Source organism: Oncorhynchus clarkii, chromosome 16, assembly GCF_045791955.1.
Source record: "Oncorhynchus clarkii lewisi isolate Uvic-CL-2024 chromosome 16, UVic_Ocla_1.0, whole genome shotgun sequence".
Taxonomy (NCBI): Eukaryota; Metazoa; Chordata; class Actinopteri; order Salmoniformes; family Salmonidae; genus Oncorhynchus; species Oncorhynchus clarkii.
Genome location: NC_092162.1, coordinates 2,572,543 through 2,596,127, shown reverse-complemented (window position 1 = coordinate 2,596,127; position 23,585 = coordinate 2,572,543). Strand labels below are relative to the sequence as shown.

General features: G+C 49.3%; 1 protein-coding gene across 1 annotated transcript in view; it reads left to right on the top strand.

Moving 5' to 3' along the window:
• The window catches only part of LOC139367870 (spastin-like), a 28,354-nt gene extending 17,007 nt beyond the window's left edge, over window positions 1-11,347 (top strand). The window contains exons 15-16 of the mRNA XM_071106218.1: window positions 8,298-8,338; window positions 8,547-11,347. Of these exons, the coding sequence (XP_070962319.1) occupies window positions 8,298-8,338; window positions 8,547-8,672 (167 nt within the window). The 3' untranslated portion in view covers window positions 8,673-11,347. The remainder of the gene's footprint in view (window positions 1-8,297; window positions 8,339-8,546) is intronic.
• The last annotated feature ends 12,238 nt before the right edge of the window (window positions 11,348-23,585 follow it).

The window sequence follows — 23,585 nt, the reverse complement described above, 5'->3', positions numbered from 1 at the left end:
CATCCCTCTGAGTCTTGTTCTTTGTCACACAATGTTCAGCTAAAAAGGAGATTAGGTGTGTGCGCTGTCCTCAGTCACACAATGTTCGGCTAGAAAGGAGATTAGGTGTGTGCGCTGGTTTCTGCAAGTCAAGGCTGTCTCTTCCTCCCAATGTGTGGGTGTATGTCTTATCTGTGTGTCCTCGGCAGTTAGTGTGTGTAATGTGTGTGTGCTGTGTGTGTGGGTGTGGGAGCTATCCTGTATGGGACCTAACATGTTTTACTGTGAAAATACGTTGTCTCAGTTATAGCAATGTAATAGCAGTAGGCTGGTCACCTGCATAAGAAATAGCACTTCCTTACAAATCCCTCTCTTCACGTCTCCCCAGAGACGTGACACAACCTAACTAGATCCAGACACAAAAAGAAAACTTTTCCCAGAAGGAAAAGTTTTGTGATTCCCTCTCTTCACATCTCCTAAGAGATGTGACATAAACTAGGCTAACAATTACAAAGTTTAAAATACCTTCATGTTCTCCATTCGATCCCACTATGTACTAGATTGGCTACCAGCCACCTAGGAACTTACAACCCTCATGTCAAAAGAGAACAACAGCTCATTGAAAAACAGAACAAAAGAAAATGATGTGAAATTTAAGCCCCCCTTTTTGACACCCACTAGGGTGTCACTCATTATCCCTTATTTCAGCAGTCATAGCATTTCATGAAAAGAAAAACAAAACCTAGTAGGCACTCTCAACCTCATCCTCAAATTCGGGCAGGTCATTAGCAAGCAGAGGAAACATCTGGGAAAGGGTGAAGGGTCAATAGCTCTAGAGATAACCCTAGTGGTAAGGGAACGGATACATGGAATGCAACAGCATCCACAGAGAACCAAAATGGCCGCGAACACCGAAATGGAGACCAAAATGGAGGAGACCAGGGTTTTATATTTACCAAAGGCACTCATCCAGGAGTCCCACATTGAGGTATCAATCCCAGAATGAGATTTCATTTTACCATTAAGAGTCCTCAAACCTTCTAGGGCTACGGTCAAGCTACCATCGGAGGCTGTGTTATTAGGGATGAAAGTACAACACTGTTCACCAAACATAGTGCAAGCTCGACCTTTCTCTGCCGGTAGCATATCCACTGCAATGCGATTCTGGAATGTATTCTATCCACATTTTTATTAACAGTGCACCACCAACAAATGGAGGACTCAAACCCAGCTGCCACCTGATCCACCAACTTGTACTCGTCAGGAACTCCCCTTGGGACTCCAATGGCGTCTATGTACGTCGGATCACCACTAGATGGGGTGGTGGCACGCCTGGAACGTCCCCTCCAATATTCAGGGTTCACCCTCTGGACCCTAAGGATGAGGTCTCCAGCCTCTGTAGGGTAGATAGAAACAGGCAAAAGGAGAGTAACAAGTGCACAGCTTCCAGTAGTATTGGAGGGTAATTTATCAAACAGGACAGTGTTGCCACACCACCACCTCACATCTGCTCTGGATATTGGACTGAAACTCCCAACAATGTTGATTGTATCCAGACACCAATTCCCAGGAACCTGTCCCACATTAGTACCGCCTCCCGTCATTTTGACACAGGTGAAATGTGCCCTGGCAACCTTGTTGGAAAACAATGGTTTCCTAGCAGTAGATTTAGTCATGGGATAGACAGCATCCCAGGCAGAGCAATTACAACTGGGGTTATCCGTAGTCATTAATGGGATTAAACATGTTAGAGTCACATCTGTAACATCTGACTTCTTAAAACACGGTATGATGCAAGCAGCACAACACATCAATAATAAAAATACAAGAATTAGGGTCAGAAATCCAGTAACCACCATACCAGTGTACTTACCAAACCAGGCTCCCAACCAAAAGAACAGTCCAGACTCCTCCACCCCCGCCATGGTCCTCATCTCAGCAGATAGTGCACCAAGCCCATTAAAGGCCTTAGCTATACCACCATCTGGAGTGGTGTTATTAGGAATATACGTGCAACATTGTTCACCGAACATCTTGCAGACTGTCTGGCAACCCTAGATGTGGCCTCAAGCTGTTCAGACAGACCAGTGAGTGCATCACGGGGGTAATTCACAAAACGCTGTTGATTATAGTAGATATAACTGATCCATGCAGTCTGTCTAGCATCCACTATGGCTGGACCTATAATAGGTAGTAAGTGCCAGAGTCCATCATTCCTACCCAAGGCCTGAAACTCATGAGGAACCCCCATTGGCACTCTCAACAGGTTAGTGTGTATGTCAACTACATCCTCTGTCCATGGAGCACTACATATATGTCTCCCATGGGATGGAATGTTTTCAGGTCCCCTGGATACAGAACCCAACAGCTGTTCAGAAGTAACATCAACAATGGTCAGTGGAATTATCAAACTGGTCAGAGCACACGTACCTTGCCAGTCTCCTCTAAGAATGGGTCTCAGTACTCTTTTGGGTCCACATATTCACCACACATCAGCCAGACCACTAGTTTGGTTTAGGCCTGTAACTGGCCAAGTGGCATAAATGGTTATGTTACTGCTGCAATCAGCTTCAGGCAATCTCCCATAGTCCATGCCACTACCTGTACCCGTGATGCAACTGTAATTGCCCCCATATGCCTTAACACCCCAAGGGGCCCGATGAGGAGGTACTGTAGGAAACACAAGGCTCAAAGAGGAACAGAGGGTTGAATTGGGCTGAACCTGGTAAAAACCTCTCAGAATACACAACCACCCTTCTCCTTCTCCTATAGCAAATGGGTGTGTAGCCAGAACAAGTCTAGCATGACTACAAATAGTGCAGTCCTTTCTTCTCATGGTTTTAGCTGTGTACCTCATATAAGACAGCCACAAATTGTCCCTACCATCAAAACCAGTCTCAGTGCCTAATTGATCAATAGCTGTGTAGTCTCTAACATTAATTACCTGAATAGGATTTTTTAACACAGTGGTGGTAGGTGGCAGGTTCGGTCCAGGGGTGGTAGAGGAGTGTGTCTGGCCCTGGTTCGTCTGGGACCTCTGGTTTTGGCAGCTCCCTAATAGAAAACACATCCATCGTGTCTGTCCCGGTCCTTTGTAGTCCGAGGGTGTAAGTGCCTGCATCAGAGAGCTTAATAGTTTTGATGGTTAGTAGGATTTCATCACCTTTACAAAGTTCAACAGTGCTCCCAGGTTTTCCCCATATGATGGAAAACCTATCCACCTTTGTGGGATCCCCTATGCTATAAGAATACCCTCTTCTCCAATCCTAGAATTGTCCCAAGTTGGTTATCATGTAATCCCCATATGGACACCCTCCCCCATTACACAGGTACACTGACACTCCTGTAAAGCCCCACCCTCTCCCAGAGAACACATCACTAGCAAGAGACAGACACATCTTCACTTCTATGAACAAAAACAGGGGTGACAGGACAGGGAGGGTTACTTCATTCGAGAGATGGCCCCCGGAATTCTGTTAATTCCAGTTCTCCTCTCGAACACTGTTTTTTGTTCGACAGTGTCATGTGTCCTACCCTCCCCCGTGCGATATGAATCCGGGTAGCTCTTTCAGCTAGCTGTCACCAGGAGTCCTTGTATGGTCCCCCCAACAAGCCTCTGGGACTGGATTGAGTGACTTCACCTGTAGTTCACCTGTAATGCATAAAATCCTGGACATACAGGCTTGGTTAACAAACAGTTTCTCATATGTTTTATCTGATTATATATTTAGTTTCTTATCCAATAGGCCCCATCCTATCCTAGACCACAATTTACCCATCCCCCTTTTGATACCTGGCTCTGCCCAGGTAACAACCTTACCTACTCTAAATAATGACTTAGGTAAGATTAGTATATTATCCTTCTGTTCTGACATTATCATGTAGGAGCGCCCCTTTCATTTTCCACATGTCCAATTCTCCCTTTTGTCTCCACTCAGTAACTGTTATCTACACATTCTGTTATCTTTGCTCGTCCTGGCTCCCTTTTAAAACTTATCCTCTCTGCTCTCCAACCTTCAAGGTCTCTGCAGTGCAGGGGAGGGCTCTTCTGTCTGCCTTTTCCCCTTATCTGTCTGTAGCTCGTTTTCTCATGTTTCCAAATTTGAACTAAATGTCTCACTGTTTGGCTTTATCTAAACTCATGGATTTTTTTTTTTAGAAAAACATGTCTATGGTGGCACTTTCTAAAGTCCTTATATAGGTTAATTAAACCCCACTATAATTAATTTACCTTAAAAATAAAAATAAAAACAAACCGTATTACCCATGACCACAAATTAAATATTCAAATGGCACCCCCTATATACAGGTGTTAAAACCAAACACAAATATCTCAATTTCTTCCCTGCCCTGTTTGCTCAAAATATGTCCCAAATACTTAACATGAGTCTACCATAAATAAAACTTATCCTAGCTAAATTTTCACACCACGTTCATCAGAGAAAATATAATGACACTATAATGTAAATTTCACTGCATTTTTGTATTAAATTACCTTAATATCAGTATTACAAATTACCCTAGATTCTCCATCCAAATGGCTTTCCAATGAGGCTGATCAGACCACAAAGGAAAGTTACAATGGAGGTCATAAGTCATACCACCTTCCCTGTGTTTGATTACCAATTTCAAACCAGTTGTAACTTTAGTTAACGTCAACCTGCTCCGCCACAGGAGTGCCATCTGATGCACTGTCCAGCTAGACCAGTCAGGACCAGTCTCTGCCACTAAATTCTTCCACGTCCATTTATTATACCCCCCTTCTGTCATGTACCACACTGATCTAGACCAACTGATTGCATGAGTACCATAACCGCCACCTGGGCTTCCAATAACACCCCAGGTAAGTATAACAGTGGTAGTAGCGTTAGGCGGGATACACAGAGTAGCTGACCTAATCAATTCTGCAGTACACTCAAAGTCATTATTCTGAACTTGACGTTTAGACAGAACATGCGTATCCGAGAATATTGAAGCATTGGTGATGTTTAGCTGGGTAGTCTGTTCCTGGTCAGTGATTATACGCTGGGCTGCCCATATCATTACTCCCAATGTCAAAACAACATTGACTATAATTAGGACAAACAATGGGGTCTTTCCCATGGTCTCCTAGCCCTTCTAGCCCATGGTGCTACTCTAGTGTCCCTATCATCTGAGGATGGGAGTCTCCTCCACATGATCAGACGGGAGGGATGTCAGAATTTGAATTCGAATTGGATGTGAGTAAATCACTTCTTACTTCAGCCAGAGTTCTGGCAGGGGTTGGGGCTGGTGTACAATGTGTCAGGTGGTGCCAAGGTGCGCCTAATTTACCTTTGACCTGGACTGAGTGTGAAGTAACCTCCTTCACTTCGTACGGTCCAGTCCACCTGGGATCAGCCCACTTTCTCTTGTGGACCTTGATCCTTACCCAGTCCCCAACTTTTACCCTTGGTTGTTCCGGGACGTCAGTCAGCTCCCTCTCTGCGACACGGTGTATCTGTTTGGAGAGAGCTGCAGACAATTCCGTCAATTTCTTCACATAGTCAGACATCCCTATCTGGTGCACATCAAGAGGGGGCATATGACCTCCCTCTCTTGGTGGCCCTGGCATTACTCTACCTGTCATTATTTCATGGGGTGAAAGATGTGTCCCTGCACCTGGTGAGGACCTCATGGCCATCAGTGCCAGGGGCAGGGCTTCCACCCAGGTCAATTTGGTTCCTGCACATACTTTAGCTATCTTAGCTTTCAGATTTTGATTACAGCGTTCCACAAGGCCCTGCGATTGCGGCCTATACACAGAGCCAAACTTGTGTGTAATGCCAAACCTCTCCTCCACCTGTCTTAGGTGCTGATTTGACGTGTTTTTTTTTAGAAATATTTTGTACACTCTTTGGATATACTTAGCCCGTCACTGGCTCGTGCCAGTGATGTATTCTTAGGAGACACTATTACTCGTACTCTGTCTTAACTCAGAGCCTCTCCGTCATATATCCAGAATTTTAAACAATAATGTTTTAATGATTAAACACGAGCCACCAATTCAGGAAATGATTATCAACATAAACTATGTTTTAACAATTTGGATAATAGATTTTTTTTTTTTTTTTTTTTGAATTTAGGAAATACTTTGCTCACAATAATTTTAAATAATGGTAATAATATCAGGGACTTGTGAAACGCCGTTTACATTTAGTCTATAGTCAACACACAAATATTATTACATGGACATAGTTTTAAACACAATTGTTCAATTAGAACATCTTATTCTATGACATCACACATTAGTACATTTATCACATTCATTCTGGCCACAACACAAAGCGGACTTTTCAGTCCAACATATCTTAATCATACATTAATCTATTGTAGACACCTCACCGGACACTACCAGCTATTGGATTTTAACCTCACCGGACACTACCGGCTATTGGTTCTATCTAAAACACTAATTGGATTTATCTTTTGCAGATGAATGATCGAATCATACTCAGATGTTAATGATAAAACTGATCACGCCCTTTTTCAGACGCCCGAACGAATATCACTTATACATAGAATATAATCCTGGTCACATCAATACTCAATAATAGACCACCTTACCAGACACAGCTGGACCGGTCACTAGCCGGACTATCGGTGAAAATCTATCCTAGACTATATTATTTATTCCTTACTGGTGTCTGCCACCAGACCGTTCACAGCCGGACTATCAGAATATTCTATTAATATTAGGTCTACTACTAAATATCCCTTACCGGTGTCTGCCACCGGACCGTTCTCATGCCGGACTATCAGAATATTCTAACTACTACTCATCCCTTACCGGTGTCTGCCACCGGACCGTTCTCATGCCGGACTATCGGGATATTCTAATTACCACATATGTTTACTTCACTGTCAATTTCAAGTCCATTATTTATGTAAAATTTACACAAAAATTCTTACCCACACTCGGTACTACTGATCGTAATTTGGTATGACTATTCGACAATATGCAAAGTTTGATAAAACAGGTTTTGCTTACCTTATTTTGTGGTCGACCAGAGATCAGTTTCCCGAGTTGAGCAGAATTGTTGTCCACCCCCGAATGGTTTTCACCTGTCCTCCGGGAACCGTCCTTTCACCAACTCGCCCCCTCACACCCACATCAACCACTCTGGACTGGGTCGTTAGTAAACCATCCCTCTGCTACCAAGTTTCTGTTAATAATGGGATATGTAGGAGGGTGAGCCGGTCAAGGATCGATTCAGACAAGGTGGTCTATTGTATGACAAGTGACAGTTTAATTATGAGTAAAGATATCTGGTACAACGTATACGGGCCATTTCATTCGGTTCTTAAGGAACCAGCAGAAAAGAAGCGCAGATAACAGAGTGCACATGTCTCATATACAGAACAGAAAGTAGGTTGATTCTAGAAGATCGGGTCTTCGGGTTGGTTCAGGCTGAGGTGTAGTCTTCTTGGATTGGCCCTGTTGGGCCGTCCGTCATCCCTCTGAGTCTTGTTCTTTGTCACACAATGTTCAGCTAAAAAGGAGATTAGGTGTGTGCGCTGTCCTCAGTCACACAATGTTCGGCTAGAAAGGAGATTAGGTGTGTGCGCTGGTTTCTGCAAGTCAAGGCTGTCTCTTCCTCCCAATGTGTGGGTGTATGTCTTATCTGTGTGTCCTCGGCAGTTAGTGTGTGTAATGTGTGTGTGCTGTGTGTGTGGGTGTGGGAGCTATCCTGTATGGGACCTAACATGTTTTACTGTGAAAATACGTTGTCTCAGTTATAGCAATGTAATAGCAGTAGGCTGGTCACCTGCATAAGAAATAGCACTTCCTTACACTAAGTGTCTTTATGCCTTGACGAGGTCGCTAAGTGTCTTTATGCCTTGACGAGGTCGCTAAGTGTTGGGTTAAGGTCACTACAATGTCTTTATGCCTTGACGAGGTCGCTAAGTGTTGGGTTAAGGTCGCTACAGTGTCTTTATGCCTTGACGAGGTCGCTAAGTGTCTTTATGCCTTGACGGGGTCGCTAAGTGTCTTTATGCCTTGACGGGGTCGCTAAGTGTCTTTATGCCTTGACGGGGTCGCTAAGTGTCTTTATGCCTTGACGAGGTCGCTAAGTGTCTTTATGCCTTGACGAGGTCGCTAAGTGTCTTTATGCCTTGACGAGGTCGCTAAGTGTCTTTATGCCTTGACGAGGTCGCTAAGTGTCTTTATGCCTTGACGAGGTCGCTAAGTGTCTTTATGCCTTGACGAGGTCGCTAAGTGTCTTTATGCCTTGACGAGGTCGCTAAGTGTCTTTATGCCTGGCCCCTGATCATGTTTGTTTTGTCTGTTCACACAGAACTGGGACCAGAGCAAGTGAAAAACATGGCTGCTAGTGATGTAAGTTATAACAGCTCAAAGCTATAATAGACTGTCTGACATGAATAAAGAATACATTTCTGTGTATTGAAATAGAGAATACATTTCTGTGTATGAAATAGAGAATACATTTCTGTGTATGAAATAGAGAATATATTTCTGTGTATGAAATAGAGAATATATTTATGTGTATGAAATAGAGGATATATTTCTGTGTATGCTGTTACAGATGCGTAACATCCGCTGCAAGGACTTTGAGGATTCTCTGAAGCGTATTAAGCCCAGTGTCAGTCCCACAACCCTGGACCTATATGTACGATGGAACACTGACTACGGAGACACTACAGCCTTCTAGAACCATGGAACTAACTCATTTCCCAGCTAGCACATAACGTTCTGAGAACCATATGGAGCGTGGTTGTTGTTCTATGTTTATTTTGCCATAAAACCTTTTCACAACTTTCTGGGAATGGTACAGGGATTCGCTTGGCTTTGGAACATTCTCAGCACATTTAAGGAACTTGACAAAACATTTTTTTTTGCGGTATTTCATTGCTTTAACCAAAATGTTTCCTAAACGTTCAAACATGGTTACGTTCTGGGAACGTTCTCCAGCTGGTTTGACGTTGGGAATGTTCTCAAATTGTTCAGAGAATGTTAAGAAACAATGTTCTTCTGTGGGAATTTTCAGTACTTTAACATAACGTTCCCTTCAGATTGCCTCATGGTTCTATTTAAAGAATACAAATAATAATCTGAGAGCATTTAAAACGTTCCATAAAAACCACAAGACAACTTTTAACGTTCATAGAACATTCTAAGAATCTTATTTGAAAACATACCGTTTTCAGCGTCAACAAAACGTTCTCTCTATCCTCTAATCTTGTTAATTAAGTGTGTTCAGGTGTGTTGGCCGTAACCCACTAATTGGCCACAGCTGATCTTAATGAGTGCTTGTTTCCTTTTGAAATAGTGGTCTGTTTTTAAAATAGACTAAAAAATGAACAGCTTCGTATGAGTTTAAAAAACCCACGGCATTCCAGCTGCATCCTGGTGGTGCAGTGGACTCATTTCATGTGGATGGGATAGAGGATAAAGAACAGAAGGTTATAAGTTTGAATCTCACTGTGTCACAATAAAAAATAAAAAACCTTGTTATGGATGATTATAATACCTAAGCAAATTCATTTCCATGTGTCCTATCTGTGCTGGGAGTTCCAAACAATTAACCTAAGCTTGCGGTGTTATTAAAAGTCTTATTGAAATATTCAGTGAACGTTTTAAGGAAGTTTTTCAGAAACCTCCAAAATAACCTATAATTTCCATTTTCACTGCACTAATTAAAAAAACCCCCGGGAAGTATAGACTTTACCATTGAATGCTTCTTTACGAGTCCTTTCCCAACAATGCAGTTTAAAAGTTATACAACTAACAAATAGAAGAAAGAAAAAAAAAAATAGTGAAAATAAAATAACATTTTAAAAAATCTTTAAAAAAAATGTTTTATCAAGGAACCAGAGGAAAACGTTCTCAGAACCTCCCTGCAACCTAAAAATTAAACACAGAACAGTCAACGTTTTCACTTCTATTCCCAGAACGTTTAAAAAAAAAAAAATGCTCGGGAAGCATATGGCTTCGTTCCCACAACCAATGTGAAACCTAAACCGTATGTTCCCTTAACTTCCAACGAACCAAATCTGCTAGCTGGGTTAGTTCCATCTGAGACGTGATGGAACCAGGGGTGTGTTCATTAGTGCACACCACCATAGCAAACAGTCTCTCCCAGTTTCAACGTTTTGCTTCAGTTTTGTGGGAGGGAAATGGAGATGCATAATAGAATAGACCACTGTAGAATTTGATTGATAAAAAATGTAGAAAATTGCATAGAGACAAGAATTACGTTCTGATTTGTTGATATTGTTGTATTGACTGCTTTGAGAGTTGAAATTCTACTACTGTGTATATAGCTACTGCTTAAAGACAGGATATTACCCCCCACCCCTTACTCCCATATTGCCTCCTCAAGGTCTCAAAAGCGTTCCACAGAGAAGCTGGTCCATGTTGACTCCAATGCTTCCTACAGTTGTGTCCAGTTGGCTGGATGGGTGGTGGACCATTCTTGATACACACGGGAAACACCTTTGAGTGTGAAAAACCCAGCAGCGTTGCAGTTGTCACAAACCGGTGCACCTGGGGCCTACTACCATACCCTGTTCAAAGACAATTAAACCTTCTGTCTTGCCCATTCACCCTCTGAATGGCACACACACCCAATCCATGTCTCAAGGCTTAAAAAACATATTTAAAAACAAAAAAATCTGATTTGAAGTGGATTTAGCAAGTGACATCAATATGGGATCACCCTGTTATGGAAAGAGCAGTCGTTCCTAATGTTTTGTCCATTCAGTGTACATGTCAGCAACCACAGCTAGTGAAACCACGGCAACTCTCTAAACAAAGAGTTTTAGAATGGATGGTCGGCAGGGTAGCCTAGTGGTTAGAGCGTTGGACTAGTAACCGGAAGGTTGCAAGTTCAAACCCCCGAGCTGACAAGGTTCAAATTTGTCGTTTTGCCCCTGAACAAGGCAGTTAACCCACTGTTCCTAGGCCGTCATTGAAAATAAGAATGTGTTCTTAACTGACTTGCCTAGTTAAATAAAGGTAAAATAAAATAAAATAAAAAAAATAAACTAATCCTAAACATCTCTAAAACTAAGAGTATTGTATTTGGTACAAATCATTCTTCGCAAGTTCGACACCTCCGCTGAATCTGGCTGTTGAGCTATCACCTTTTTAAACCAAGGCTCATCAACTAGATTCAACCACGGGCCTATCCCTATGTGACCTAGGAATCTAGTTCATGAGTTCATAGAGTTCATGTATTCATGTAAGTCTGTCTATGTTCATGTGTTTACAGACTAAAACACTTTACCATTTTTCATGTATTTTTCGTTATTTGTCGAACCCCAGGAAGACGAGCTGTCGCTATTAACGGGGATCCCAATAAAACATATGTGTTATAAAGTTGCATCCTACAGCTCCAGATTTCTGATCGATATGATTGATTGATTGATTAACTTATTTTGTAAAGTAACTGATGATCTGTTTTAGTTTTATTCCCATCATCCTCTGATTCGCTGTCTACATCTTACAAACTTCATCCGGGGGGGGGGTCCCAACTCATTCCATGGAGGGCTGGGGGGGGGGTCCCAACTCATTCCATGGAGGGCTGGGGGGGGGGTGTCCCAACTCATTCCATGGAGGGCTGGGGGGGTCCCAACTCATTCCATGGAGGGCTGGGGGGGGGGGGGGGGGTCCCAACTCATTCCATGGAGGGCTGGGGGGGGGGGTCCCAACTCATTCCATGGAGGGCTGGGGGGGGGGGTATCCCAACTCATTCCATGGAGGGCTGGGGGGGGGTGTCCCAACTCATTCCATGGAGGGCTGTGGGGTGTCCCAACTCATTCCATGGAGGGCTGGGGGGGGGGGGTCCCAACTCATTCCATGGAGGGCTGGGGGGGGGGGTATCCCAACTCATTCCATGGAGGGCTGGGGGGGGGTGTCCCAACTCATTCCATGGAGGGCTGTGGGGTGTCCCAACTCATTCCATGGAGGGCTGGGGGGGGGTCCCAACTCATTCCATGGAGGGCTGGGGGGGGTGTCCCAACTCATTCCATGGAGGGCTGTGGGGGGGTCCCAACTCATTCCATGGTGGGCTGGGGGGGGTGTCTCAACTCATTCCATGGAGGGCTGGGGGGGTCCCAACTCATTCCATGGAGGGCTGGGGGCTGGGGTGTCCCAACTCATTCCATGGAGGGCTGGGGGCTGGGGTGTCCCAACTCATTCCATGGAGGGCTGGGGGGGGGGTGTCCCAACTCATTCCATGGAGGGCTGGGGGGGGTGTCCCAACTCATTCCATGGAGGGCTGGGGGGGGGGGGGTGTCCCAACTCATTCGATGGGGGTGTCCCAACCCATTCCATGGAGGGCTGTGGGGGGGTCCCAACTCATTCCATGGAGGGCTGGGGGGGTGTCTCAACTCATTCCATGGAGGGCTGGGGGGGGGGGGTCCCAACTCATTCCATGGAGGGCTGGGGGGGGATGTCCCAACTCATTCCATTGAGGGCTGTGGGGGTGTCCCAACTCATTCCATGCAGGGCTGGGGGGGGGGGTGGTGTCCCAACTCATTCCTTGGAGGGCTGGGGGGGGGGTGTCCCAACTCATTCCATGGAGGGCTTGGAGGGCTGGGGGGGGTGTCCCAACTCATTCCATGGAGGGCTGGGGGGTGTCCCAACTCATTCCATGGAGGGCTGAGAGGCTGCTGGTTTTAGTTGTTTCCTTTCAGTTCAATTCAAATCTGAACACCTTCCGGGTGGCGCAGTGGTCTAAGGCAGTGCTAGCTGTGCCACCAGAGACTCTGGGTTCGTGCCCGCGACCGGGAGGTCCATGGGGCGACGCACAATTGGCCTAGCGTCGTCCGGGTTAGGGAGGGTTTGGCCGGTAGGGATATCCTTGTCTCATCGCGGACCAACGACTCCTGTGGCGGGCCGGGCGCAGTGCGCGCCCGGCCCGCCACTTGGTTGCCAAGTGTACGGTGTTTCCTCCGACACATTGGTGTGGCTGGCTTCCGGGTTGGATGCTCGCTGTGTTAAGGAGTGCGGCTTGGTTGGGTTGTGTTTCGGAGGACGCATGACTCTTGACCTTCGTCTCTCCCGAGCCCGTACGGGAGTTGCAGCTATGAGACAAGACAGTAACTACTAACAATTGGATACCACGAAATTGGGGAGAAAAGGGGGTAAAATTAAAAATAAAATAAAAACCTTCAGTTCCCCCGAAACGTTGTCTATCGTTGCAGATAGAAATTCAGTGAATGGCTTGTCTTCCAACAATATGTCTACATATTTCTATCTGATCATCCCAAAATGTTGTGTATTGGGTGTTTTATAACTCATAAGTAACATTTTGTAAATTGATCAATCAAGTACAAGGGAGGAGTCACGCTGCCCTCCGTGGAATGATGGGCTTCACACCTGTCGACTAAAGGATGATTTCACTAAGAATGATTATATTGGCCGGTCACTCAGCTGCTGTAACTGCAACTGGAGGAGGTTGGAATGGTTTGTCTTCCATCTAGAGGGGTTTGGAATGGCTTGTCTTCCAACTAGAGGGGGTTGGAATGGCCTGTCTTCCATCTAGAGGAGGTTGGAATGGCCTGTCTTCCAACTAGAGGGGGTTGGAATGGCCTGTCTTCCATCTAGAGGGGTTTGGAATGGCCTGTCTTCCAACTAGAGGGGTCTGGAATGGCCTGTCTTCCATCTAGAGGGGTTTGGAATGGCCTGTCTTCCAACTAGAGGGGGTTGGAATGGCCTGTCTTCCAACTAGAGGGGTTTGGAATGGCTTGTCTTCCAACTAGAGGGGGTTGGAATGGCTTGTCTTCCATCCAGAGGGGGTTGGAATGGCTTGTCTTCCATCTAGAGGGGTTTGGAATGGCTTGTCTTCCAACTAGAGGGGTTTGGAATGGCCTGTCTTCCAACTAGAGGGGGTTGGAATGGCTTGTCTTCCAACTAGAGGGGGTTGGAATGGCCTGTCTTCCATCTAGAGGGGGTTGGAATGGCCTGTCTTCCAACTAGAGGGGTCTGGAATGGCTTGTCTTCCAACTAGAGGGGTTTGGAATGGCCTGTCTTCCAACTAGAGGGGGTTGGAATGGCTTGTCTTCCAACTAGAGGGGGTTGGAATGGCCTGTCTTCCAACTAGAGGGGTCTGGAATGGCTTGTCTTCCAACTAGAGGGGTTTGGAATGGCCTGTCTTCCAACTAGAGGGGGTTGGAATGGCTTGTCTTCCAACTACAGGGGGTTGGAGTGGCTTGTCTTCCAACTAGAGGGGGTTGGAGTGGCTTGTCTTACAACTAGAGGGGGTTGGAGTGGCTTGTCTTCCAACTACAGGGGGTTGGAGTGGCTTGTCTTCCAACTGGAGGGGGTTGGAGTGGCTTGTCTTCCAACTAGAGGGGGTTGGAATGGCTTGTCTTTCAACTAGAGAGGGTTGGAATGGCCTGTCTTCCAACCGGAGATGTTTGGAATGGCCTGTCTTCCAACCGGAGGGGGTTGGAATGGCCTGTCTTCCAACCGGAGGGGGTTGGAATGGCCTGTCTTCCAACCGGAGGGGGTTGGAATGGCCTGTCTTCCAACTGGAGGGGGTTGGAATGGCCTGTCTTCCAACCGGAGGGGGTTGGAATGGCCTTTCTTCCAACCGGAGGGGGTTGGAATGGCTTGTCTTCCATCCGGAGGGGGTTGGAATGGCCTGTCTTCCAACTAGAGGGGGTTGGAATGGCCTGTCTTCCAACTAGAGGGGGTTGGAATGGCCTGTCTTCCAACTAGAGGCGGTTGGAATGGCCTGTCTTCCAACTACAGGGGGTTGGAATGGCCTGTCTTCCAACTGGAGGGGGTTGGAATGGCTTGTCTTCCAACTGGAGGGGGTTGGATTGGCTTGTCTTCCAACTGGAGGGGGTTGGAATGGCTTGTCTTCCAACTGGAGGGGGTTGGAATGGCTTGTCTTCCAACTGGAGGGGGTTGGAATGGCCTGTCTTCCAACTGGAGGGGGTTGGAATGGCCTGTCTTCCAACTGGAGGGGGTTGGAATGGCCTGTCTTCCAACTGGAGGGGGTTGGAATGGCCTGTCTTCCAACTGGAGGGGGTTGGAATGGCCTGTCTTCCAACTGGAGGGGGTTGGAATGGCCTGTCTTCCAACTAGAGGGGGTTGGAATGGCCTGTCTTCCAACTAGAGGGGGTTGGAAAGGCCTGTCTTCCAACTAGAGGGGGTTGGAATGGCCTGTCTTCCAACTAGAGGCGGTTGGAATGGCCTGTCTTCCAACTGGAGGGGGTTGGAATTGCCTGTCTTCCAACTGGAGGGGGTTGGAATGGCTTGTCTTCCAACTGGAGGGGGTTGGAATGGCTTGTCTTCCAACTGGAGGGGGTTGGAATGGCTTGTCTTCCAACTGGAGGGGGTTGGAATGGCTTGTCTTCCAACTGGAGGGGGTTGGAATGGCTTGTCTTCCAACTGGAGGGGGTTGGAATGGCCTGTCTTCCAACTGGAGGGGGTTGGAATGGCCTGTCTTCCAACTGGAGGGGGTTGGAATGGCCTGTCTTCCAACTGGAGGGGGTTGGAATGGCCTGTCTTCCAACTGGAGGGGGTTGGAATGGCCTGTCTTCCAACTGGAGGGGGTTGGAATGGCCTGTCTTCCAACTGGAGGGGGTTGGAATGGCCTGTCTTCCAAATGGAGGGGGTTGGAATGGCCTGTCTTCCAAATGGAGGGGGTTGGAATGGCCTGTCTTCCAACTAGAGGGGTTTGGAATGGCCTGTCTTCCAACTGGAGGGGGTTGGAATGGCCTGTCTTCCAACTAGAGGGGGTTGGAATGGTCTGTCTTCCAACTAGAGGGGGTTGGAATGGCCTGTCTTCCAACTTCCAACTGCAGGGGGTTGGAATGGCCTGTCCTCCAACTAGAGGGGGTTGGAATGGCCTGTCTTCCAACTAGAGGGGTCTGGAATGGCTTGTCTTCCATCTAGAGGGGTTTGGAATGGCTTGTCTTCCAACTAGAGGGGGTTGGAATGGCCTGTCTTCCAACTAGAGGGGTTTGGAATGGCTTGTCTTCCAACTAGAGGGGGTTGGAATGGCCTGTCTTCCATCTAGAGGGGTTTGGAATGGCCTGTCTTCCAACTAGAGGGGGTTGGAATGGCCTGTCTTCCATCTAGAGGGGTTTGGAATGGCTTGTCTTCCAACTAGAGGGGGTTGGAATGGCTTGTCTTCCATCCAGAGGGGGTTGGAATGGCTTGTCTTCCATCTAGAGGGGTTTGGAATGGCTTGTCTTCCAACTAGAGGGGTTTGGAATGGCCTGTCTTCCAACTAGAGGGGGTTGGAATGGCTTGTCTTCCAACTAGAGGGGGTTGGAATGGCCTGTCTTCCATCTAGAGGGGGTTGGAATGGCCTGTCTTCCAACTAGAGGGGTCTGGAATGGCTTGTCTTCCAACTAGAGGGGTTTGGAATGGCCTGTCTTCCAACTAGAGGGGGTTGGAATGGCTTGTCTTCCAACTAGAGGGGGTTGGAATGGCCTGTCTTCCAACTAGAGGGGTCTGGAATGGCTTGTCTTCCAACTAGAGGGGTTTGGAATGGCCTGTCTTCCAACTAGAGGGGGTTGGAATGGCTTGTCTTCCAACTACAGGGGGTTGGAGTGGCTTGTCTTCCAACTAGAGGGGGTTGGAGTGGCTTGTCTTACAACTAGAGGGGGTTGGAGTGGCTTGTCTTCCAACTGGAGGGGGTTGGAGTGGCTTGTCTTCCAACTGGAGGGGGTTGGAGTGGCTTGTCTTCCAACTAGAGGGGGTTGGAGTGGCTTGTCTTCCAACTAGAGGGGGTTGGAATGGCTTGTCTTCCAACTAGAGAGGGTTGGAATGGCCTGTCTTCCAACCGGAGATGTTTGGAATGGCCTGTCTTCCAACCGGAGGGGGTTGGAATGGCCTGTCTTCCAACCGGAGGGGGTTGGAATGGCCTGTCTTCCAACCGGAGGGGTTTGGAATGGCCTGTCTTCCAACCGGAGGGGGTTGGAATGGCCTGTCTTCCAACCGGAGGGGGTTGGAATGGCCTTTCTTCCAACCGGAGGGGGTTGGAATGGCTTGTCTTCCATCTAGAGGGGTTTGGAATGGCTTGTCTTCCAACTAGAGGGGGTTGGAATGGCCTGTCTTCCAACTAGAGGGGTTTGGAATGGCTTGTCTTCCAACTAGAGGGGGTTGGAATGGCCTGTCTTCCATCTAGAGGGGTTTGGAATGGCCTGTCTTCCAACTAGAGGGGGTTGGAATGGCCTGTCTTCCATCTAGAGGGGTTTGGAATGGCTTGTCTTCCAACTAGAGGGGGTTGGAATGGCTTGTCTTCCATCCAGAGGGGGTTGGAATGGCTTGTCTTCCATCTAGAGGGGTTTGGAATGGCTTGTCTTCCAACTAGAGGGGTTTGGAATGGCCTGTCTTCCAACTAGAGGGGGTTGGAATGGCTTGTCTTCCAACTAGAGGGGGTTGGAATGGCCTGTCTTCCATCTAGAGGGGGTTGGAATGGCCTGTCTTCCAACTAGAGGGGTCTGGAATGGCTTGTCTTCCAACTAGAGGGGTTTGGAATGGCCTGTCTTCCAACTAGAGGGGGTTGGAATGGCTTGTCTTCCAACTAGAGGGGGTTGGAATGGCCTGTCTTCCAACTAGAGGGGTCTGGAATGGCTTGTCTTCCAACTAGAGGGGTTTGGAATGGCCTGTCTTCCAACTAGAGGGGGTTGGAATGGCTTGTCTTCCAACTAGAGGGGGTTGGAATGGCCTGTCTTCCAACTAGAGGGGTCTGGAATGGCTTGTCTTCCAACTAGAGGGGTTTGGAATGGCCTGTCTTCCAACTAGAGGGGGTTGGAATGGCTTGTCTTCCAACTACAGGGGGTTGGAGTGGCTTGTCTTCCAACTAGAGGGGGTTGGAGTGGCTTGTCTTACAACTAGAGGGGGTTGGAGTGGCTTGTCTTCCAACTGGAGGGGGTTGGAGTGGCTTGTCTTCCAACTGGAGGGGGTTGGAGTGGCTTGTCTTCCAACTAGAGGGGGTTGGAGTGGCTTGTCTTCCAACTAGAGGGGGTTGGAATGGCTTGTCTTCCAACTAGAGAGGGTTGGAATGGCCTGTCTTCCAACCGGAGATGTTTGGAATGGCCTGTCTTCCAACCGGAGGGGGTTGGAATGGCCTGTCTTCCAACCGGAGGGGGTTGGAATGGCCTGTCTTCCAACCGGAGGGGTTTGGAATGGCCTGTCTTCCAACCGGAGGGGGTTGGAATGGCCTGTCTTCCAACCGGAGGGGGTTGGAATGGCCTGTCTTCCAACTGGAGGTGGTTGGAATGGCCTGTCTTCCAACTAGAGGGGGTTGGAAAGGCCTGTCTTCCAACTAGAGGGGGTTGGAATGGCCTGTCTTCCAACTAGAGGGGGTTGGAATGGCCTGTCTTCCAACTAGAGGGGGTTGGAATGGCCTGTCTTCCAACTAGAGGGGGTTGGAATGGCCTGTCTTCCAACTAGAGGCGGTTGGAGTGGCTTGTCTTCCAACTAGAGGGGGTTGGAGTGGCTTGTCTTACAACTAGAGGGGGTTGGAGTGGCTTGTCTTCCAACTACAGGGGGTTGGAGTGGCTTGTCTTCCAACTGGAGGGGGTTGGAGTGGCTTGTCTTCCAACTAGAGGGGGTTGGAGTGGCTTGTCTTCCAACTAGAGGGGGTTGGAATGGCTTGTCTTCCAACTAGAGAGGGTTGGAATGGCCTGTCTTCCAACCGGAGATGTTTGGAATGGCCTGTCTTCCAACCGGAGGGGGTTGGAATGGCCTGTCTTCCAACCGGAGGGGGTTGGAATGGCCTTTCTTCCAACCGGAGGGGGTTGGAATGGCTTGTCTTCCATCCGGAGGGGGTTGGAATGGCCTGTCTTCCAACTAGGGGGGGTTGGAATGGCCTGTCTTCCAACTAGAGGGGGTTGGAAAGGCCTGTCTTCCAACTAGAGGGGGTTGGAATGGCCTGTCTTCCAACTAGAGGGGGTTGGAATGGCCTGTCTTCCAACTAGAGGGGGTTGGAATGGCCTGTCTTCCAACTAGAGGCGGTTGGAATGGCCTGTCTTCCAACTACAGGGGGTTGGAATGGCCTGTCTTCCAACTGGAGGGGGTTGGAATGGCTTGTCTTCCAACTGGAGGGGGTTGGAATGGCTTGTCTTCCAACTGGAGGGGGTTGGATTGGCTTGTCTTCCAACTGGAGGGGGATGGAATGGCCTGTCTTCCAACTGGAGGGGGTTGGAATGGCCTTTCTTCCAACCGGAGGGGGTTGGAATGGCTTGTCTTCCATCCGGAGGGGGTTGGAATGGCCTGTCTTCCAACTAGAGAGGGTTGGAATGGCCTGTCTTCCAACCGGAGATGTTTGGAATGGCCTGTCTTCCAACCGGAGGGGGTTGGAATGGCCTGTCTTCCAACCGGAGGGGGTTGGAATGGCCTGTCTTCCAACCGGAGGGGGTTGGAATGGCCTGTCTTCCAACCGGAGGGGGTTGGAATGGCCTTTCTTCCAACCGGAGGGGGTTGGAATGGCTTGTCTTCCATCCGGAGGGGGTTGGAATGGCCTGTCTTCCAACTAGGGGGGGTTGGAATGGCCTGTCTTCCAACTAGAGGGGGTTGGAAAGGCCTGTCTTCCAACTAGAGGGGGTTGGAATGGCCTGTCTTCCAACTAGAGGGGGTTGGAATGGCCTGTCTTCCAACTAGAGGGGGTTGGAATGGCCTGTCTTCCAACTAGAGGCGGTTGGAATGGCCTGTCTTCCAACTACAGGGGGTTGGAATGGCCTGTCTTCCAACTGGAGGGGGTTGGAATGGCGTGTCTTCCAACTGGAGGGGGTTGGAATGGCTTGTCTTCCAACTGGAGGGGGTTGGATTGGCTTGTCTTCCAACTGGAGGGGGTTGGAATGGCCTGTCTTCCAACTGGAGGGGGTTGGAATGGCCTTTCTTCCAACCGGAGGGGGTTGGAATGGCTTGTCTTCCATCCGGAGGGGGTTGGAATGGCCTGTCTTCCAACTAGGGGGGGTTGGAATGGCCTGTCTTCCAACTAGAGGGGGTTGGAAAGGCCTGTCTTCCAACTAGAGGGGGTTGGAATGGCCTGTCTTCCAACTAGAGGGGGTTGGAATGGCCTGTCTTCCAACTAGAGGGGGTTGGAATGGCCTGTCTTCCAACTAGAGGCGGTTGGAATGGCCTGTCTTCCAACTACAGGGGGTTGGAATGGCCTGTCTTCCAACTGGAGGGGGTTGGAATGGCTTGTCTTCCAACTGGAGGGGGTTGGAATGGCTTGTCTTCCAACTGGAGGGGGTTGGATTGGCTTGTCTTCCAACTGGAGGGGGTTGGAATGGCTTGTCTTCCAACTGGAGGGGGTTGGAATGGCTTGTCTTCCAACTGGAGGGGGTTGGAATGGCCTGTCTTCCAACTGGAGGGGGTTGGAATGGCCTGTCTTCCAACTGGAGGGGGTTGGAATGGCCTGTCTTCCAACTGGAGGGGGTTGGAATGGCCTGTCTTCCAACTGGAGGGGGTTGGAATGGCCTGTCTTCCAACTGGAGGGGGTTGGAATGGCCTGTCTTCCAACAAGGGGGGGTTGGAATGGCCTGTCTTCCAACTAGAGGGGGTTGGAAAGGCCTGTCTTCCAACTAGAGGGGGTTGGAATGGCCTGTCTTCCAACTAGAGGGGGTTGGAATGGCCTGTCTTCCAACTAGAGGCGGTTGGAATGGCCTGTCTTCCAACTGGAGGGGGTTGGAATTGCCTGTCTTCCAACTGGAGGGGGTTGGAATGGCTTGTCTTCCAACTGGAGGGGGTTGGAATGGCTTGTCTTCCAACTGGAGGTGGTTGGAATGGCTTGTCTTCCAACTGGAGGGGGTTGGAATGGCTTGTCTTCCAACTGGAGGGGGTTGGAATGGCTTGTCTTCCAACTGGAGGGGGTTGGAATGGCCTGTCTTCCAACTGGAGGGGGTTGGAATGGCCTGTCTTCCAACTGGAGGGGGTTGGAATGGCCTGTCTTCCAACTGGAGGGGGTTGGAATGGCCTGTCTTCCAACTGGAGGGGGTTGGAATGGCCTGTCTTCCAACTGGAGGGGGTTGGAATGGCCTGTCTTCCAACTGGAGGGGGTTGGAATGGCCTGTCTTCCAACTGGAGGGGGTTGGAATGGCCTGTCTTCCAACTGGAGGGGGTTGGAATGGCCTGTCTTCCAACTGGAGGGGGTTGGAATGGCCTGTCTTCCAACTGGAGGGGGTTGGAATGGCCTGTCTTCCAACTGGAGGGGGTTGGAATGGCCTGTCTTCCAACTGGAGGGGGTTGGAATGGCCTGTCTTCCAAATGGAGGGGGTTGGAATGGCCTGTCTTCCAACTAGAGGGGTTTGGAATGGCCTGTCTTCCAACTGGAGGGGGTTGGAATGGCCTGTCTTCCAACTGGAGGAGGGGGTTGGAATGGCCTGTCTTCCAACTGGAGGGGGTTGGAATGGCCTGTCTTCCAACTGGAGGGGGTTGGAATGGCCTGTCTTCCAACTGGAGGGGGTTGGAATGGCCTGTCTTCCAACTGGAGGGGGTTGGAATGGCCTGTCTTCCAACAAGGGGGGGTTGGAATGGCCTGTCTTCCAACTAGAGGGGGTTGGAAAGGCCTGTCTTCCAACTAGAGGGGGTTGGAATGGCCTGTCTTCCAACTAGAGGGGGTTGGAATGGCCTGTCTTCCAACTAGAGGCGGTTGGAATGGCCTGTCTTCCAACTGGAGGGGGTTGGAATTGCCTGTCTTCCAACTGGAGGGGGTTGGAATGGCTTGTCTTCCAACTGGAGGGGGTTGGAATGGCTTGTCTTCCAACTGGAGGTGGTTGGAATGGCTTGTCTTCCAACTGGAGGGGGTTGGAATGGCTTGTCTTCCAACTGGAGGGGGTTGGAATGGCTTGTCTTCCAACTGGAGGGGGTTGGAATGGCCTGTCTTCCAACTGGAGGGGGTTGGAATGGCCTGTCTTCCAACTGGAGGGGGTTGGAATGGCCTGTCTTCCAACTGGAGGGGGTTGGAATGGCCTGTCTTCCAACTGGAGGGGGTTGGAATGGCCTGTCTTCCAACTGGAGGGGGTTGGAATGGCCTTTCTTCCAACCGGAGGGGGTTGGAATGGCTTGTCTTCCATCCGGAGGGGGTTGGAATGGCCTGTCTTCCAACTAGGGGGGGTTGGAATGGCCTGTCTTCCAACTAGAGGGGGTTGGAAAGGCCTGTCTTCCAACTAGAGGGGGTTGGAATGGCCTGTCTTCCAACTAGAGGGGGTTGGAATGGCCTGTCTTCCAACTAGAGGGGGTTGGAATGGCCTGTCTTCCAACTAGAGGCGGTTGGAATGGCCTGTCTTCCAACTACAGGGGGTTGGAATGGCCTGTCTTCCAACTGGAGGGGGTTGGAATGGCTTGTCTTCCAACTGGAGGGGGTTGGAATGGCTTGTCTTCCAACTGGAGGGGGTTGGATTGGCTTGTCTTCCAACTGGAGGGGGTTGGAATGGCCTGTCTTCCAACTGGAGGGGGTTGGAATGGCCTTTCTTCCAACCGGAGGGGGTTGGAATGGCTTGTCTTCCATCCGGAGGGGGTTGGAATGGCCTGTCTTCCAACTAGGGGGGGTTGGAATGGCCTGTCTTCCAACTAGAGGGGGTTGGAAAGGCCTGTCTTCCAACTAGAGGGGGTTGGAATGGCCTGTCTTCCAACTAGAGGGGGTTGGAATGGCCTGTCTTCCAACTAGAGGGGGTTGGAATGGCCTGTCTTCCAACTAGAGGCGGTTGGAATGGCCTGTCTTCCAACTACAGGGGGTTGGAATGGCCTGTCTTCCAACTGGAGGGGGTTGGAATGGCTTGTCTTCCAACTGGAGGGGGTTGGAATGGCTTGTCTTCCAACTGGAGGGGGTTGGATTGGCTTGTCTTCCAACTGGAGGGGGTTGGAATGGCTTGTCTTCCAACTGGAGGGGGTTGGAATGGCTTGTCTTCCAACTGGAGGGGGTTGGAATGGCCTGTCTTCCAACTGGAGGGGGTTGGAATGGCCTGTCTTCCAACTGGAGGGGGTTGGAATGGCCTGTCTTCCAACTGGAGGGGGTTGGAATGGCCTGTCTTCCAACTGGAGGGGGTTGGAATGGCCTGTCTTCCAACTGGAGGGGGTTGGAATGGCCTGTCTTCCAACTGGAGGGGGTTGGAATGGCCTGTCTTCCAACAAGGGGGGGTTGGAATGGCCTGTCTTCCAACTAGAGGGGGTTGGAAAGGCCTGTCTTCCAACTAGAGGGGGTTGGAATGGCCTGTCTTCCAACTAGAGGGGGTTGGAATGGCCTGTCTTCCAACTAGAGGCGGTTGGAATGGCCTGTCTTCCAACTGGAGGGGGTTGGAATTGCCTGTCTTCCAACTGGAGGGGGTTGGAATGGCTTGTCTTCCAACTGGAGGGGGTTGGAATGGCTTGTCTTCCAACTGGAGGTGGTTGGAATGGCTTGTCTTCCAACTGGAGGGGGTTGGAATGGCTTGTCTTCCAACTGGAGGGGGTTGGAATGGCTTGTCTTCCAACTGGAGGGTGTTGGAATGGCCTGTCTTCCAACTGGAGGTGGTTGGAATGGCCTGTCTTCCAACTGGAGGGGGTTGGAATGGCCTGTCTTCCAACTGGAGGGGGTTGGAATGGCCTGTCTTCCAACTGGAGGGGGTTGGAATGGCCTGTCTTCCAACTGGAGGGGGTTGGAATGGCCTGT